The 20,913-nt window shown below is 48.4% G+C and overlaps 1 protein-coding gene across 2 annotated transcripts; it reads right to left on the bottom strand.

The window, feature by feature from the left end:
* Positions 1-237: 237 nt before the first annotated feature.
* Positions 238-15,837, bottom strand: DEF8 (differentially expressed in FDCP 8 homolog). Of its 2 annotated transcripts, XM_078607378.1 has the most exons (11): positions 15,272-15,836; positions 12,060-12,151; positions 10,454-10,603; positions 9,408-9,549; positions 8,229-8,393; positions 7,420-7,547; positions 7,020-7,133; positions 6,671-6,751; positions 4,788-4,928; positions 3,887-3,996; positions 238-3,657 (listed from the first exon to the last, which is right to left on the bottom strand). In XM_078607378.1, the coding sequence occupies exons 1-11, from the start codon at positions 15,447-15,449 to the stop codon at positions 3,414-3,416; spliced, it is 1,545 nt and encodes a 514-aa protein (XP_078463504.1). In that variant the 5' UTR covers positions 15,450-15,836; the 3' UTR covers positions 238-3,413. The 2 variants fall into 2 exon arrangements, with proteins under 2 accessions (XP_078463504.1, XP_078463505.1); XM_078607379.1 differs by lacking the exon at positions 12,060-12,151 and having other exon boundaries at positions 8,329-8,393; positions 15,272-15,837.
* Positions 15,838-20,913: the final 5,076 nt, after the last annotated feature.

The following is a 20,913-nucleotide window of genomic DNA, read 5'->3' on the forward strand; positions in this document are numbered from 1 at the left end:
AGATAAGGCCCACTGAACTATATAGCTCGTGTTCAGAAGCAACCTGGCTACAAACGATGACTCAATGAAGTGGATTATCATGTGGAAATGTTAAGCAGTACAATACTTTAAACTCAAAATATACAGCAGCATGCGTCAGGGTCAGAATCGAACACACGACCTCCAGTATACCAGGCGAGGTAGTTAACATCTCCGAGCCACCGTGGCGCCCAAACAAACAATCGCTCCGACTCCAGCTCGGTGACTTGACTTCTTTATTCGGACAAAGACAAAGGCTGCATTGGCCATCGAACCATAATAATTTCGTACGTGTCTTAAGCTCACGTTGTACTAATTGCAAGTTAACTTAATTCAAATAATAATAATACAAATAACAGTGCTACGATATTACTCAAAAGAGCTTCCGCGAGTGACGAGACTTGTGTTCGGAGGGTCCCCTGCCACACTGGAATGTTTGGACAATTCCATCGTCAACGTGGGTTTGCCTTCCATGTGGAACGCAGAAACTCCCACTCCACGTTACAGTCCTCGTCTGCGATTCCTCCCTCACTCTCTCTCTGCGAGAGAAATACTGTGCGGCGCGTTTACAAGTTGAAATCATCTTCATCATCAGTCTTATAATTAAAGTGAACGGTAGCATTTAAAAATAAAACACATTAAAGCGTACATATTTAGTTGCGTTTGTTAAATTATTTAAATGTGCATAATTTAATTATCGTTAGTGCTGTGTGGGTGCTGTTAGGTGAACGGTTGAGGGTGTATTAGGGGCTACGCGACACGGGGATGTTGGGAACCACTGGCTTCGTGGCTTTGTAAGAAAACATCAGTCAAGACGAAAGCACAGACAATATTTCCCAGGTATACAAGTTGCTTGTCGGCTCTCAAGAGATTTGGAGCGAATAATCTCGATTTATTTATCGTTTTAGTGAGTGATATTTTTTTGGTTGGTTTTATATATTTTCATTCTCAAGAGCTGGACTTTAGCAAAATTTCATTGCGGCACCAAATGTATTGGGATGTGGGTTTGCACAGTCATTGGTGACCTGCCTGAACACCACTTATTACCACCAGGGTTGACATATTTTGTTTATCTGACAAACCTTTTTAACTGCCTGTGTTGGGTGGTGGCGAGGTTAACGACACATTTATATTTTACGCGATCGAACCCAAAGAAAATATCTTGTGGATATTGGTCGCGAAAGCCTACGAGTTTTACGGAGTGATATTTAATTTAGTTTTATTTTATCATTTCGGCCTCGCGTCGTCACGACATGAAGAATCCGTTCAGAAACTCTCCTGCAGAGAGCAATGCGCGACCCCTCCTCTGTGCTAGAAACAAGTCACAGAAGTGGATATCACAGAGCCACCTCGGAGAGCCCTTCTTAAAGGCGACCTCTGGTCTACGCAGTAGAGGGCAGCACTATCTCACTTGCTGTACATACGAGAGGGAGGTAAGTCGCATGCATGTCAAACCGATATTTTCACTCTCAAGAGCTGGACTTTGGCCAAATTCATTTCAGCACCAGATATCATGTGATGTGGGTTTGCATCGTTATTGGTGACCCCGCTGAACATCACTTATCACCAGGTTTTCCACGATACGATATTAATTTTCTTGCCGATTACTGCGGGATCAGTTTTCCATATACAGTAGACACCTTTGATCATCCGCATGCAGTTTATCCGATTTGCGGATTACCGAGCACTTGAGATTGACGTACATTAATAACTCATAGAATTTCGATTAAGCCCAAATAATCTAAAAACAATCTTGATTTGAAGCTTTCGCGACTGCAGGAATCCACTCTTTAGTTCTTTCGGTAAAGTCACAAATAATAGATCACGACGTTTCAATCGCAACACAAGCAACCGTCATCAGGTGTCAAACAAACACAGCAGGAGGACTGCTGACGTAGGAGAAACAGCTGCTGCAACAAGAGTTTATATAGGATTTTTGGTGGGCTCAACCCAAGGGTAAAAGTGGGCGGAACTAGAGAAGAAATTTATACGTCAATCTTGATTTGAAGCTGTACATGTGAGAGATTACCATGTCAATGTGAGACGGCCCAACCACCGGAGGCGTGCCAATGAGAAGATTAGCGCCCGGCTCTCTGACATTGACATGCTTTACCGAAAGAACCAAAGAGTACGAATCTAAAAACAGTGAAACATTGTTCTTCTTGAAAATGGTTATCACAAGTCCCGTTCTTAAAACGAACAAATGTGTGTGCGCCGGTTAATCTGAAATCCACGCGATTGCCGCTACAGTACAATAGTTGCATATCTTTACAACAGCGGAGTCTGATTTTGATTGGTGTGGCTCTGCTATCCACTTAGTGGGTAGTCTTCTGCGCGGAAGCAAGAAAGTGTTATCACTCGGCACGCCACTGATCGGTCGATTGTTAGTATTCGTTCTAAAACAAAATAATAAGAAACGAAATCGTCAGTTGCGCTTCATTGAGGGATGTATCCCATCATTTATTTTGTGAGATTTAATTTACGAAATTATAATTTATACCTATATTAGTGGTTATTGGCATAGAGATCCGCGGAAAATGGATATTTTTGAATTATCCACGGCCATCCTCCCTATCAGTGCAGATATTCGAGAGTCTACTGTATATTCGTAATTGCATTTCACATTTTGATTGTATTGATTTTGTGCTTTGCTGAACTTCCAGGTACGAACAAAGATTCATTTAAAAACATTTAAAGTGCAGTTCACTCAACGTAAAACTGTCGCCACAGGACTCTACAAGCCGTAACGATTCCATTAGGCTAGCGGACTGAACAAAAAACTGTGCAATCGTCAAAAAAGAGAAATCCTTCGAGAAACAATACAAATGAGACAAGGAACCGATTCTTGAATTGGATCGCGATCCTCAATCAGGACAATCGAATGTCGTCCCGCTAGTGAGACGACATCCCAGTAAAACATGGAACGTTAGGGGCCAACAGTTCCGACCACAAGCCAACGTTGGGATAACGTTGGACACGTACCACTGGGGTGCAAGAGAATGGATTGTGTTTGTTAAATACAGTGCTGTGAATTTTCACATGACGGGAAGTGCTGCGTGCTGGTGAAGGTCGTCTTCAATTCGGGAACTCGCATCTTGTAGAGACTACGCTGCATCTCCTGGGCTGTCCGACGGCGAGTTTAAAACTTCTCGAGTGGGGAAATGTCAACGAGGTGAAGGAAGAGTGAATAGTCCACGACTGGCGAGCTTGCGATTCATCAAAATGCATAGACCGCTCGCGATTGGGAAATTGCATTCCGCCCGTGATTGTTCAGTAATTTACACTCAAACGTGATTGGTCAAACCCTTTTGATTCCCGCTCAAGATTGGTCAATTGTTTTAGACTGCTCCCCTGTAATTGGCTTACATACAAGACCGCTTGCACGTGATTGGCTGTCATCGTGTGTCGTCAACTTCGTTGTCAAGGTCGTCATCATCGCCATCCTCGTCACCAACCTCTGCGTCGCACGGGCCCTCCTCCTTGTCACCGCTTAGGGCCCCCTCCCCCCCACCATCTCGAGGGGCCCCCTCCCCTGGGGTCCCCTCCCCCCCACCGCGTGGGGCATGCTGCAGGGATTTCTTCCGCGCCTCTAAGCGCCGGCACTTGGAGCACACAGTGGCGTTGTCATAGTAACAGTCCCTGCAGCAACAGACAAACACGCTCACACTAATCATCGTCTTCGCCGTCTTCACCATCGTCACAATTACCCACCATCATTGTCATTGTTGTGATATATCCGCTGCTGGATGAAAGCCTCCCCGATGATTACGATACTGCTGCTAATGACGACAATGATGATCATGGTGCTGTGGATTACGATGATGCTGGTGCTGCTGATGGTGCTGCTGATGATGGTGATGCTGCTGACCTGTGGAAAACAGCCGAGCAGTTGGGACACACGGCCGTGTGGTTGTCGAATGCAAAGAGCGCCTCCCCCTGGCGGCAGAGCTCACAGATGAAGCCTTTGGCCTGGCATCGCTGAGAAAGAGAGAGTGTGAGAGGGAGCGAGAGAGAGCGAGAAAGTGCGGGTGTGTGTCAGCTAGTGTGAAGGATGGCTCCTGGGCAGTTGGAGGCAGTCGCCCTCCAACAAAACTGGGGGGATGGAGGAGCAACGCTCAAAATGGAGCGCATCATAGTTGGAACAGTGGGGAGCACGGGTGGCGCATCTGCCCGTCATCGGAGTCAGTCAACCCATCTGACCTGGATCTCTCACGTGACCTCCTCCTACTCGCCTCAACGTGCCCCTAACCTGGCACGAGCGCCAGGGTGACGTCACCTCCACCGAGCGCTGAACAGCGGCCGTTGTGTTTTGCCGTTGTGTGTGTTGTACATTAACGTGTGTGTGTGTATTTCGGGGCCGTCCATAAATGACGTCACGCGATTTTGGACGATTTTTACCCCCCCCCCCCCCGTCACATGGCGTCACAAGAAGTCAAACCCCCCCTCAAAAATGATGTCACAAAGCTCTGCCCCCCCCCCCCAAAAAAAAAAAATCGCTTTAAACTATTGTCATTGTAGTGCGTATTTAATGTGGCGCTGCACTCTGATGTTGTAGGAGAAAACATTTATCAAAAAGTCTATTTAATTAAGTAGAACGCGTTGTCTATATTTATTTAAAGTTGCGCATTTTGATGCGAGGTCACATTTCTCAAACACCCCCCCCCCCTCGTCACGCATCGTCACAAATGTCCGACCCCCACCCCCCGCCCCCCCAGGTGCGTGACATCATTTATGGACGGCCCCATACACCCAAGTGTGCGTGTGTGCACCTGGCAGTCGAGTTTGATGTGCTTGGCGAAGGTCGTGTGGACGTCTGTGAGGGTGGAGCTCAACCGCCCCAAGACCACGTCGATGAGGTCCTGCATGGAGTACATGTCCACATTCTCCACGAAGTGCTGCCTCTCCTGCAGCTGGGGACAAGCAGCAGCAGCAGCAAGAACAAGAATAGTCATTACAAGCCGCCAAACTGGTCCAACGAGAGAGCCTCCAAAACACATTCCTGCGGAGGGAGCTGGTAGGAACGTTGGGTTGCTCGGTCAATGGTCAGGATCAATGGCGGCGTGGTGTATTCCGCAAATATGCCCGACTGTGAGGGCGGGCACAAGCCGGCGTGAGTAGGTTAAACGTTGAGTTTTATAAGGGCACCACGGGGTGACCAGCCCCTCCCCACCCAGCCCCACCCCTCCCACCCCCCACTCAGCCCCACCCTCCCCACCCAGCCCGTCCCCACCCTCCCCACCCAACCCCTCCCCACCCTCCCCACCCCTCCCCACCCCACCCCTCCCTGCACGACGGACGGACACAATAATCCCGTGGGCTGGTGTAACCAGGAGGTTCCTACCAGTAATAGTACACAATGACAAATCATTGCAAGCTGCTAAGTCAGGTCCAATGAGAGAGCCTCCTGTGAGCAGGGAAAACTAATTACAAGCTGCCAATGCGATTCAGTGACAGTGCCTCCAGAAAAAAAAAGCTACATACCGTAGTGTACATACAAGAGATACATTACAAGCTATCAATTAGATCCAATGAATGAGGCCTCCAGAAGAACAACATTTACAAAGTAGATTAATTGCAAGCTTGCAGACGCCACCGTGATGCCGTGGTGAGCACACCAGAAGCGCACTCCAGTGGGTCCGCATTTGCATTTGATTTCCCGGTGCGGCAGTTGAAAGAACATATACAGGTTGAACTTCTTTTGCACCATACATAGCCAACCGTGCTATTCGGAGGCGCGGGGGGAGGGAAGGACAACAAACTAAGCACAAAAAGCAGTTCTAAAGAAATGAGTTTTCAATCCAGATCATTCAAAAGTGCACAGCTCCAGTGGCTTCCGAATATCAGAAGAGCGTTCCAGACGGCCACACAAGTGCATCTGAAAGCGCGCGACACGGTGGCCGCCTTTTTTTCGATGGCTTAAGTCAAAATCTGCTGCTGCTGCTGCTGCTGCTGCTGCTGCTGCTGCTGCTGCTGCGAGGATGACCGGAGTTCATGTGGATGATGGTTTATGGTGGAAGCCGTTCTCCCAGCAGTGGCACGAGCAATGGCAGAGCAAGCGAGTCCAATGAACGAGCGTCTGCTGTGTTACGGGAGTACACGATGGAAGTACTCGTGCTTTACCAAACCCACACGCGACCTGCCGATCAATTCACTGCGATGCATCCATTGCTACTGTTGGGTGGAAAGAGGTGGCAGGGGTGGGGGGTAGGGGGTTAACTCCCTCGCCTGGTGTACAGGAGGTCGTGGGTTTGACCCAGACCCTGGCGACGCCTGCTGTATATTTGGAGTTTGTGTGTCTCTCACTCCCAGTGGTCACGCAGATTTTTCTCCGGGTTCTCCGTTTTTATCCCCCTCCACATTTAGAATCAACATCATGCGTTTCGAGTATTTGGTTGCGAGAAATTTCCACATAAGCCACCGCTCGTTGAGCCATCATTTGTGGCCACGTCACTTCCGAAAAAGGGCAAATAATAACCAACTTGCACCGTCCTTTCAACTGCCGCGTCAGTAGATGGAATCGAACCGGCCACCACCTCTGGATCGCAGGCCCGACGCTCTGCTGACCGTTGCACCAATGTGGCGGCAGTGCCTTCAAACTGAATTTGGGGGGGGACCCCAAAACAAAATAACTTGGGCAACCACTGGTACCGACCTCAAGGAGAATTCTGGACTCCAGCGCGTCTGTGCAGGTGACGAGGTACGGCTTCATCTTCAGGATGTCCGATCGCAGCTTCTGTTGTCCGCACACAGGAAGAGGAGGAGGTGGGTTTAGAGAAGATTTATAGAAGTGGTGGTGGTTATATTTATAGAAGTGGTGGTGGCTATATTTATTTCCCACTGCAGAACAGAGCCGTGCCGAGCCAGCCCTGGCATCGATCACTCGAAGTAACCGCATCGCTAGCCCCACCCCTGGCACTGCTTGACCGCCTACCCCCCCCCCCCCCCGAGCCAAATTTGCACAAACCGTCCCCAACTATCCCCGCGCCTCACCGACGGCTCACCTTGATCTGCGCCAGTTCCTCCACGTGCTTGAAGAGCAACGGGTTGATGTGCCTCACGTTGAGCACCGGGCGGCCCTGCATGAGCGTCAGGAAGCGCAGACTCGACCGGCAAACCTGGACCACAGCGGCGTCACGCAAACGCATGCAAATGCACACACACACACAACTCGCTCGGCGCTCTAGCCCTTCTAGAACATCGATAGAACTTACATTTGTCATTCGCTCAGCGCTCGAGCCCTTCTAGAACATTCATATAACTTACATTTGTCACTCAGCGCTCTCTTGGGCTTCATCCACCCAGTGAAGAGGGGGGGGGACTCCCTCCCCTGGGCACCACACCTGACCTGTGACCTGCACCCCCCCCCTCCTCCCCACCCCCTTCACCTCTGGCCGTCCTCACCTTCTGAGATTCAAAGTCCCAGTTATGCAGGGCCCGTGCTGGGATGACCATCGCGTCGTTCCAGTGGCAGTTGGGGCAGTAGTAGCGGCCAGAGTAATCGCACAGACGGGCCTCATTGGCTACCAGGCCTGCACCCACACACACAGAGACAAAGATACCCCAGGTAGCCTTTAGCAGTCTGTTGGGACAATGAAGGCCGGCATTACACACGGGGGGGGGGGGGGGGGGGGGGTGGCCAGCACCACGCTATCGCAGTGGTAATGCTTACACACCGCGCCAAATACTTATTTGAAGCTGAGTCGACTTAGGGGAGGCCCAGGACTGGTTCAGATATTTTTCATTGACGTTGGCTTGGGTCGCCAGGTTCGGAGTGGATTGTGCTAACCACTTCGCTACCGCGTCTCACAATATGCACAGAGACAAAGATCCTCCCTATAGTCTTAGACTGTTGGGACCAACGCTGTTAGCAAGCAGCACCTATGAAGGCCGGCACGGCACATGAGGGGGTCGGTGGCCAGCACCACGCCCGGCCGCCTTTGTCTCCCTAGAGGCAATGTTTTTTTTACACATCGTACCAGGTACTCAATTGAGGCTAAGATGGCCTTCCCCCGCACCTCCGATTAGCACGGTCGGCTACGTACGGCGCAAAGTTCAACATACATGCACATGACGCAGCCAGTCACAGGCAGAGGAGAGCGAGAGGGAGGGAGAGAGAGTGAGACCGTCTTGGTCCTGGACTCGAAGAAGGGGCCAGGCAGGCAGCCGGCTAGGGTAAGGAAGAGAGAGGGGGGGGGGGGGTGGAAGCTCACCCATGGCAATGGGCGTACGGCACTCGGCACAGCAGAAGCCTTGGCGGTCCAGGCCCTGCTCCGGGCAAATGCGGAGCTCAAACTCAGACTGGTGGCTAACCTTCACCCTCACGCAGCGCTTGACAATGGAGTCCAGGCATCGGCTGTGGCAGTTGAAGTGGCAGCCTGTGGCAGGAGACGTGTGTTATATACTTGTGTTGATACAGACACAATTATACGCCTTCTTGTTTCTTTCGGTAAAGTCACGTAGAATGGAAATAATAAAATAAAACATAATAAGATAATTCTCACGACGTTTCGGCCACAACGCAAGCAGCCGTCCTCAGGTGAAGACCAGGTCTGTCGGGGAGGCCCAGGACTTGTCTCCCCGACAGACCTGGTCTTCACCTGAGGACGGCTGCTTGCGTTGTGGCCGAAACGTCGTGAGAATTATCTTATTATGTTTTATTTTATTATTTCCCTTCTACGTGACTTTACCAAAAGAACCAAGAAGATGAATCCCTGCAGTCACGAAAGCTTTAAATCGAAAAACACAATTATACGCATGAATATTAAGGGTGGCAGTTTGGCTCGGTGATCAGAGACGCCGTGCCGGCATTGACCAGAGTTGAACCTGGGTTAAACTCTGGTCACGAATGACTCGCATAGACACCCACAGACTCGTATTGAAACCCATAGATTTATCTAAAGACCCATAGATTCCCATAAAAACCCACACACACACTCGCATAGCAACCCGCAGGCACTTGTATAGACTGGCTTGTGATTAAACTGGGATCTCAAGTGCAGCGATCACCGATTACGGAGTCTATGGGTCCATATGTAGGTTTACGGGTCTCTATAAGAGTCTACAGGTCTCTATGCGAGTTTACGTGTCTCTGGGCTGAGAGCATCAACTCGCTTGCACTGGAGAACCTGTTGTAGTTGCTGGGGTCCACAGGGCTCAAACCCGGATTGGCATCCAGGCTCTCAGCAGTGCCAGCTGCAAGCCTCGGACCTCCGAGCCAACCCGCCACCTCCGTGAAATTGTACGGTGATCTCCGCAACCCCCGCAACCCCCGCAACCTCCGCAACCCCCGCAACCGTGGCGGGTGCTGGTAAGCGGTTCGCGGATTCTGTGCTGGCGAGCAGTTGATCGGGCGGGCCCGACAGTCGACTCTGCCGGCTTCGCCCGCTCACCTGAGCAGGTGTACCAGGTCTGCAGCACGCCCCAGATGAGCGTGCTGCAACGCTCGCAGCTGTGCTTCACACTCCGGCTGTGCCGCTTGCGGAAGCGGTGATCCAGCAGCAGCTTCACGTCCGGCTCCTCGTCCTCTGGCTCCTGATGGGGAGGGGAGTGGGAGCGGTGAAGGGGTAGATAGGGGGGGATGGTAGTGGGGGAGGAGGGAAGGGGTAGAGAGGTTGTGGGAGGGGAAGATGAGGGAGAGGAGGGTTGTGAACGGGCGTTATTGACTATGTAGATGAGCGTGGCATGTGAATGCGACCGTGGCTCAAGACGCTCCACAGGGGCAGGTACTGCGTTCCCATTACAACTCTGATTCTGAGGTGTCCACATGAGTGCAAGAGAGCCAGTGGAGGGCTCAATTGACTGGTTCAGTAAACTAAAATGAAACTAACCCTATTTTATTTATTTTTATTTAAAGCTTTCGTGACTGCATCGATTCTGGTTCTTGGATCTTTCGGTAAAGTCACGTAGAATGGAAAAAATAAAATAATATAAAACAATAAAAAATTATCACGACGTTTCGACTGCAACACAAGCAATCATCATCACACCTGATCATCACACCTGATGACGATTGCTTGTGTTGCAGTCGAAACGTCGTGACAATTTTTTATTGTTTTATATTTATATTATTTAATTTTTTCCCTTCTGCGTGATTTTACCGAAACAAGCAAGAATATCTATTTTTATTATTTACCAGGTAAACCCCACTGAGCCATGTAGCTCTTCTTCAGAAGTGACCTGGCCACAAATGATTGCTCAACGAAGTGGCTTCTTCTCAAGTGGAAATTCATAGCAGAAGCCAGATACTAAGTGGGAAGGTGAAAAACCAGAGGAGCTGTAGAAGAATCCACGTGACCACGGGGAAAGAGAGAGAGACGCAGACACCATATATACAGGCGTCGGGCTCAGGATCGAACCCATGACCTTCTGCATACTAGGCGAGGGAGATAACATCCACACCCCCCACCCCACCCGCCCCTCCCCTCCCCCCGTGTGCCTTGAGCTCCTGGATCTTGATGCGGAGCTGGACGAGCCTGGCCAGGGCCTGCTCGCGGCGAGCCGAGAACTCGGAGGCCTCCAACACGGACACCTTGCACATCTCCACGGCGTGCTCCAGCTCCTCCAGTCGGCTCACGTGGGCCAGGCCCTGCACACACGCAGATACACACGGATTTATACCCGACAAAGATCCCCCACGTGGACTTGAACAGACTGTTGGGGCAAGTGCCGTGAGCAAGCATCACATATGAAGGCCGGCACGGCACACGAGGGGGTGGGTGGCCAACACCACGCCCGGCCGCCTTTGTCTCCCTAGCTACCGATGTTTACACACCGCACCAGGTACTCGTTTGAGGCTCAGTCGACCAATGGGGAGGCCCAGGACCGGTCCGGATAGTCGTCACTGGTGATACCACTCCCCTATATATATGTAGTGGCATAGAATAACAGTAATGTAGCAGCGTAGCGCTGGCTGCTGGCAAGGAAGGGGATATGCAGCTTCGGCAGCCCTGACGTCAGCAGGCCACGTGATACACCAGGGGAAAGGTCACAGAAGGGGCACACCAAGAACCCGCTGGTAGGTTCTAGAAAGGGGGCGTGTCCGGTGGCGGAGCCAGGCCACACTGAGAGTAAAAGAAGGGCCCCTGTAGGGGACCTCAGGGCTGTCGTATGGAGTGAGATCGCTGTCGTGCTGCTGAAGCCGTCACCATTCTTCTCGTCGTTCTTCACCATCCTTCTTGTCGTCGTCGTCGTCTCAGGCAGACTACCAACTGTCCGGACTGAGTAACGTCGCCGACCATTGACGGACTGATTATTATAAAAGTGTTCACCCCGTTGGTGCTTGTTAATAAAGAAGTGCCTCCAACTCTTAGCGTCTCCGAATTAGTCTCTACATATACAACAGAGATACACACACAGATAGACACGGATATACTGTATAAACAGGACACACACACATAGATACAAAGACACCCCCGTATAGCCTTAACAGACTGTTGGGGGAAGTGCTGTTAGTGAGCAGCACCTGGCACGACACACGAGGGGTGGGTGACCGGCACCAAGCCCGGCCGCATTTTGGGGAGGCCCAGGACCAGTTCAGATAATCGACGCCGGTGTTGGCCGTGAGCGAGAATGGAACTCGGGTCGCCGGATTCGTAGCACAGCGCAATCACCGCTACACTACCACTCACGACACACGGGGGGGGGGGGGGGGGAGAGAAATATGTGGGGTATCTGTAGGGGGGGGGGGGATCTGTGGGGGGGGGGGGGGAGAGAAATCTGTGGGGGTGGGGTATCTGAAGGGGGGGGATCTGTGTGGGGGGGGGGGGGATTTCTGTGGGGGGGAGAGAAATATGTGGGGTTTCTGTAGGGGGGGGGGGATCTGTGGGGGGGGGGGGGGAGGATTTCTGCGGGGGGGGGGGGAGAGAAGTCTGTAGGGGGGGTATCTGTGGGGGGGGATCTGTGGGGGGGGGGGATCTGTGGGGGGGGGGGGATCTGTGGGGGGGGGGGATCTGTGGGGGGGGGGGGGGGAGAGAAATCTGTGGTGGTGGGGTATCTGAAGGGGGGGGGGGATCTGTGGGGGGGGGGGGGGAGGGGGCTCTCACGTGCGGGGGAGGAAAATGATTCTCCGTGAGCCCCAGTTCCGCCCCCAACTCCCACTCCGATTCCGTCTCCCGAGACTCGGAGTCGCTGGTTCCTGCAAATGCATCAGCAACATCAGCCACACCACACAATCACCACCAGGTGACGTGAGGCTGAGTCGACCTAAGGGAAGCACCAGAACCAATTATCTGAGCCGGGTTTGTAGCACACCACACACACAAAACACACACACACACTACATACTACCACACACACAAAACACACACACACTACATACTACCACACACACAAAACACACACACTACACACTACCACACACACAACACACACACACACTACATACTACCACACACACAAAACACACACACACTACATACTACCACACACACAAAACACACACACACTACATACTACCACACACACAAAACACACACACACTACTACACACAAAACACACACACACTACATACTACCACACACACAAAACACACACACACTACATACTACCACACACAAAAAACACACACACACTACATACTACCACACACACAAAACACACACACACTACATACTACTACACACAAAACACACACACACTACATACTACCACACACACAAAACACACACACACTACTACACACAAAACACACACACACTACATACTACCACACACACAAAACACACACACACTACATACTACCACACACAAAAAACACACACACACTACATACTACCACACACACAAAACACACACACACTACACACTACCACACACACAAAACACACACACACTACATACTACTACACACAAAACACACACACACTACACACTACCACACACACAAAACACACACACACTACACACTACCACACACACAAAACACACACACACTACATACTACTACACAAAAAACACACACACACTACATACTACCACACACACAAAACACACACACACTACACACTACCACACACAAAAAACACACACACACTACATACTACCACACACAAAAAACACACACACACTACACACTACCACACACACAAAACACACACACACTACATACTACTACACACAAAACACACACACACTACTACACACAAAACACACACACACTACATACTACCACACACACAAAACACACACACACTACACACTACCACACACACAAAACACACACACACTACATACTACTACACAAAAAACACACACACACTACATACTACCACACACACAAAACACACACACACTACACACTACCACACACAAAAAACACACACACACTACATACTACCACACACAAAAAACACACACACACTACATACTACCACACACACAACACACACACACACTACACACTACCACACACACAAAACACACACACACTACATACTACCACACACACAAAACACACACACACTACACACTACCACACACACAAAACACACACACACTACATACTACTACACACAAAACACACACACACTACTACACACAAAACACACACACACTACATACTACCACACACACAAAACACACACACACTACACACTACCACACACACAAAACACACACACACTACACACTACCACACACACAAAACACACACACACTACATACTACCACACACAAAACACACACACTACATACTACCACACACAAAACACACACACTACATACTACTACACACACACACTACATACTACTACACACACACACTACATACTACTACACACACACTACATACTACTACACACAAAACACACACACACTACATACTACTACACACACAAAACACACACACACTACATACTACTACACACACACACTACATACTACTACACACAAAACACACACACACTACATACTACCACACACACAAAACACACACACACTACATACTACCACACACACAAAACACACACACACTACATACTACCAAACACACAAAACACACACACACTACATACTACCAAACACACAAAACACACACACACTACATACTACTACACACACACACTACATACTACTACACACAAAACACACACACACTACATACTACCACACACACAAAACACACACACACTACATACTACCACACACACAAAACACACACACACTACATACTACCACACACACAAAACACACACACACTACACACTACCAAACACACAAAACACACACACACTACATACTACCAAACACACAAAACACACACACACTACATACTACCACACACACAAAACACACACACACTACATACTACCACACACACAAAACACACACACACTACATACTACTACACACACAAAACACACACACACACTACATACTACCACACACACAAAACACACACACACTACATACTACTACACACACACACTACATACTACTACACACACAAAACACACACACACTACATACTACTACACACAAAACACACACACACTACATACTACTACACACACACACTACACACTACCACACACACAAAACACACACACACTACATACTACTACACACAAAACACACACACACTACATACTACTACACACACAAAACACACACACACTACATACTACTACACACACAAAACACACACACACTACATACTACTACACACACAAAACACACACACACTACATACTACTACACACACAAAACACACACACACTACATACTACCACACACACAAAACACACACACACACTACATACTACCACACACACAAAACACACACACACTACATACTACTACACACACACACTACATACTACTACACACACACACTACATACTACTACACACACAAAACACACACACACTACATACTACTACACACACACACTACACACTACCACACACACAAAACACACACACACTACATACTACTACACACAAAACACACACACACTACATACTACTACACACACAAAACACACACACACTACATACTACTACACACACAAAACACACACACACTACATACTACTACACACACAAAACACACACACACACTACATACTACTACTGTCCACACAAAACACACACACACTACATACTACTACACACAAAACACACACACACACTACTACACACAAAACACACACACACACTACACACACTACATACTACACACACACAGGCACACACACCACACACACAAACCACACACACACACTACACTCTACACACAAACTTCAGTGGTGGTCACCGTGCGACTGGCCTCCTCCCTCCGCCGTCTCCTCCATGTCGCTGTTGGTGGTGGTGGAGTCGTCGTCGTGGAGGGTGGTGGTGGTGGTCGTGGTGGTGCCGGACGACGTGGATGAGTTGAAGGGGTTCGTGAGGCTCCTTCGGAACCTCTCGAGTTTCCCCTCGTAGTCTTCAGACATGGTCCGCGAAATCGCTTCCCTTAAACTGCCCCTCGCCTCCCCACAGCTCACTCCGACGACGACGCGGAGTCTATGTTGTGTGTGTGTCACTTTGTCTCCGTGTCTCGTCAGTGCGTCTGCACATGTGACCGTTTAGTCCGTTTCCGTGTGCGTCTGTCATCCCGTGCATGTAGATCTGTGCCTGCCCTTCGCAAGGGTACACCTAGCCTGGCACAAGCGCTGGTGGTGATCGTCTTTACCCCATCACCAACCACCTCCTCTCCCTGATCATTAAATCGCCATCGCGGTGTTCAACTCGACCCTGAAATCCGATGAGCCAAGGCAGCCTGCGATCATTTTTACACAGTTCTTGGTAAGAAACCGTGGTCATTTATACTGCATTGGTAAGGGACCGTGGTCATTTATACTGCATTGGTAAAGGACCGTGGTCATTTGTACTGCATTAGTAAGGGACCGTGGTCATTTATACTGCATTGGTAAGGGACCGTGGTCATTTATACTGCATTGGTAAGGGACCGTGGTCATTTATACTGCATTGGTAAGGGACCGTGGTCATTTATACTGTATTGGTAAGGGACCGTGGTCATTTATACTGTATTGGTAAGGGACCGTGGTCATTTATACTGCATTGGTAAGGGACCGTGGTCATTTATACTGTATTGGTAAGGGACCGTGGTCATTTATACTGCATTGGTAAGGGACCGTGGTCATTTATGCTGCATTGGTAAGGGACCGTGGTCATTTATACTGTATTGGTAAGGGACCGTGGTCATTTATACTGTATTGGTAAGGGACCGTGGTCATTTATACTGCATTGGTAAGGGACCGTGGTCATTTATACTGTATTGGCAAGGGACCGTGGTAATTTATACTGCATTGGTAAGGGACCGTGGTAATTTATACTGCATTGGCAAGGGACCGTGGTCATTTATACTGTATTGGTAAGGAACCGTGGTCATTTATACTGCATTGGTAAGGGACCGAGGTAATTTATACTGCATTGGTAAGGGACCGTGGTCATTTATACTGCATTGGTAAGGGACCGTGGTCATTTATACTGCATTGGTAAGGGACCGTGGTCATTTATACTGCATTGGTAAGGGACCGTGGTCATTTATACTGCATTGGTAAGGGACCGTGGTCATTTATACTGTATTGGTAAGGGACCGTGGTCATTTATACTGTATTGGTAAGGGACCGTGGTCATTTATACTGCATTGGTAAGGGACCGTGGTCATTTATACTGTATTGGTAAGGGACCGTGGTCATTTATACTGCATTGGTAAGGGACCGTGGTCATTTATGCTGCATTGGTAAGGGACCGTGGTCATTTATACTGTATTGGTAAGGGACCGTGGTCATTTATACTGTATTGGTAAGGGACCGTGGTCATTTATACTGCATTGGTAAGGGACCGTGGTCATTTATACTGTATTGGCAAGGGACCGTGGTAATTTATACTGCATTGGTAAGGGACCGTGGTAATTTATACTGCATTGGCAAGGGACCGTGGTCATTTATACTGTATTGGTAAGGAACCGTGGTCATTTATACTGCATTGGTAAGGGACCGAGGTAATTTATACTGCATTGGTAAGGGACCGTGGTCATTTATACTGCATTGGTAAGGGACCGTGGTCATTTATACTGCATTGGTAAGGGACCGTGGTCATTTATACTGTATTGGTAAGGGGCCGTGGTCATTTATACTGCATTGGTAAGGGACCGTGGTCATTTATACTGCATTGGTAAGGGACCGTGGTCATTTATGCTGCATTGGTAAGGGACCGTGGTCATTTATACTGCATTGGTAAGGGACCGTGGTCATTTATACTGCATTGGTAAGGGGCCGTGGTCATTTATACTGCATTGGTAAGGGACCGTGGTCATTTATACTGCATTGGTAAGGGACCGTGGTCATTTATACTGCATTGGTAAGGGACCGTGGTCATTTATACTGCATTGGCAAGGGACCGTGGTCATTTATGCTGTATTGGTAAGGGACCGTGGTCATTTATACTGCATTGGTAAGGGACCGTGGTCATTTATACTGCATTGGCAAGGGACCGTGGTCATTTATACTGTATTGGTAAGGGACCGTGGTCATTTATACTGCATTGGTAAGGGACCGTGGTCATTTATACTGCATTGGTAAGGGACCGTGGTCATTTATACTGTATTGGTAAGGGACCGTAGTCATTTATACTGCATTGGTAAGGGACCGTAGTCATTTATACTGCATTGGTAAGGGACCGTAGTCATTTATACTGCATTGGTAAGGGACCGTGGTCATTTATACTGCATTGGTAAGGGACCGTAGTCATTTATACTGCATTGGTAAGGGACCGTGGTCATTTATACTGCATTGGTAAGGGACCGTAGTCATTTATACTGCATTGGTAAGGGACCGTGGTTATTTATACTGCATTGGTAAGGGACCGTAGTCATTTATACTGCATTGGTAAGGGACCGTGGTCATTTATACTGCATTGGTAAGGGACCGTAGTCATTTATGCTGCATTGGTAAGGGACCGTAGTCATTTATACTGCATTGGTAAGGGACCGTGGTCATTTATGCTGCATTGGTAAGGGACCGTAGTCATTTATACTGCATTGGTAAGGGACCGTGGTCATTTATGCTGCATTGGTAAGGGACCGTAGTCATTTATACTGCATTGGTAAGGGACCGTGGTCATTTATACTGCATTGGTAAGGGACCGTGGTAATTTATACTGCATTGGTAAGGGACCGTGGTAATTTATACTGCATTGGTAAGGGACCGTGGTCATTTATACTGCATTGGTAAAGGACTGTGGTAATTTATACTGCATTGGTAAGGGACCGTGGTCATTTATACTGCATTGGTAAGGGACCGTGGTCATTTATACTGCATTGGTAAGGGACCGTGGTCATTTATACTGCATTGGTAAGGGACCGTGGTCATTTATACTGCATTGGTAAGGGACCGTAGTCATTTATACTGCATTGGTAAGGGACCGTGGTCATTTATGCTGCATTGGTAAGGGACCGTAGTCATTTATACTGCATTGGTAAGGGACCGTGGTAATTTATACTGCATTGGTAAGGGACCGTGGTAATTTATACTGCATTGGTAAGGGACCGTGGTCATTTATACTGCATTGGTAAAGGACTGTGGTAATTTATACTGCATTGGTAAGGGACCGTGGTCATTTATACTGCATTGGTAAGGGACCGTGGTCATTTATACTGCATTGGTAAGGGACCGTGGTCATTTATACTGCATTGGTAAGGGACCGTGGTCATTTATACTGCATTGGTAAGGGACCGTAGTCATTTATACTGCATTGGTAAGGGACCGTGGTCATTTATACTGCATTGGTAAGGGACCGTAGTCATTTATACTGCATTGGTAAGGGACCGTGGTCATTTATACTGCATTGGTAAGGGACCGTAGTCATTTATACTGCATTGTTAAGGGACCATGGTCATTTATACTGCATTGGTAAGGGACCGTAGTCATTTATACTGCATTGGTAAGGGACCGTGGTCATTTATACTGCATTGGTAAGGGACCGTGGTAATTTATACTGCATTGGTAAGGGACCGTGGTAATTTATACTGCATTGGTAAGGGACCGTAGTCATTTATACTGCATTGGTAAGGGACTGTAGTCATTTATGCTGCATTGGTAAGGGACCGTAGTCATTTATACTGCATTGGTAAGGGACCGTGGTCATTTATGCTGCATTGGTAAGGGACCGTAGTCATTTATACTGCATTGGTAAGGGACCGTGGTCATTTATACTGCATTGGTAAGGGACCGTGGTAATTTATACTGCATTGGTAAGGGACCGTGGTAATTTATACTGCATTGGTAAGGGACCGTGGTCATTTATACTGCATTGGTAAGGGACCGTGGTCATTTATACAGCATATGTAAGGGACCGCGGTCATTTTTACAGCATACGTAAGGGACCGCGGTCATTTATACGGCATTGGTAAGGGACCGTGATAATTTATTCTGCATGGGTAAGGAGCCGTGGTCATTTATACTGCATGGGTAAGGGGCCGTGGTCATTTATACTGCATAGGTAAGGGGCCGTGGTCATTTATACTGCATGGGTAAGGGGCCGTGGTCATTTATGCTGCATTGGAAAGGGGCCGTGGTCATTTATGCTGCATTGGTAAGGGACCGTGGTCATTTATACTGCATTGGTAAGGGACCGTGGTCATTTATACTGCATTGGTAAGGGACCGTAGTCATTTATACTGCATTGGTAAGGGACCGTGGTCATTTATACTGCATTGGTAAGGGACCGTAGTCATTTATACTGCATTGTTAAGGGACCATGGTCATTTATACTGCATTGGTAAGGGACCGTAGTCATTTATACTGCATTGGTAAGGGACCGTGGTCATTTATACTGCATTGGTAAGGGACCGTGGTAATTTATACTGCATTGGTAAGGGACCGTGGTAATTTATACTGCATTGGTAAGGGACCGTAGTCATTTATACTGCATTGGTAAGGGACCGTAGTCATTTATGCTGCATTGGTAAGGGACCGTAGTCATTTATACTGCATTGGTAAGGGACCGTGGTCATTTATGCTGCATTGGTAAGGGACCGTAGTCATTTATACTGCATTGGTAAGGGACCGTGGTCATTTATACTGCATTGGTAAGGGACCGTGGTAATTTATACTGCATTGGTAAGGGACCGTGGTAATTTATACTGCATTGGTAAGGGACCGTGGTCATTTATACTGCATTGGTAAGGGACCGTGGTCATTTATACAGCATATGTAAGGGACCGCGGTCATTTTTACAGCATACGTAAGGGACCGCGGTCATTTATACGGCATTGGTAAGGGACCGTGATAATTTATTCTGCATGGGTAAGGAGCCGTGGTCATTTATACTGCATGGGTAAGGGGCCGTGGTCATTTATACTGCATAGGTAAGGGGCCGTGGTCATTTATACTGCATGGGTAAGGGGCCGTGGTCATTTATGCTGCATTGGAAAGGGGCTGTGGTCATTTATGCTGCATTGGTAAGGGACCGTGGTCATTTATACTGCATTGGTAAGGGACCGTGGTCATTTATACTGCATTGGTAAGGGGCCGTGGTCATTTATACTGCATTGGCAAGGGACCGTGGTCATTTATACTGCATTGGTAAGGGACCGTGGTCATTTATACTGCATTGGTAAGGGACCGTGGTCATTTATACTGCATTGGTAAGGGACCGTGGTCATTTATACTGTATTGGTAAGGGACCGTAGTCATTTATACTGCATTGGTAAGGGACCGTAGTCATTTATACTGCATTGGTAAGGGACCGTAGTCATTTATACTGCATTGGTAAGGGACCGTGGTCATTTATACTGCATTGGTAAGGGACCGTAGTCATTTATACTGCATTGGTAAGGGACCGTGGTCATTTATACTGCATTGGTAAGGGACCGTGGTCATTTATACTGCA

This window comes from Lampetra planeri, chromosome 27 (genome assembly GCF_965212315.1).
Source record: "Lampetra planeri chromosome 27, kcLamPlan1.2.h2, whole genome shotgun sequence".
NCBI lineage: Eukaryota > Metazoa > Chordata > Hyperoartia > Petromyzontiformes > Petromyzontidae > Lampetra > Lampetra planeri.

Coding starts and splice junctions, on each gene's coding strand:
- DEF8 (XM_078607378.1), bottom strand. CDS start 15,449: ATGTCTGAAGACTACGAGGGGAAACTCGAGAGGTTCCGAAGGAGCCTC. Junction 6,752..7,019: donor AGGAACTGGCGCAGATCAAG/GTGAGCCGTCGG, acceptor TGCGGACAACAG/AAGCTGCGATCGGACATCCT. Junction 4,929..6,670: donor AGTCCAGAATTCTCCTTGAG/GTCGGTACCAGT, acceptor GCTTGTCCCCAG/CTGCAGGAGAGGCAGCACTT.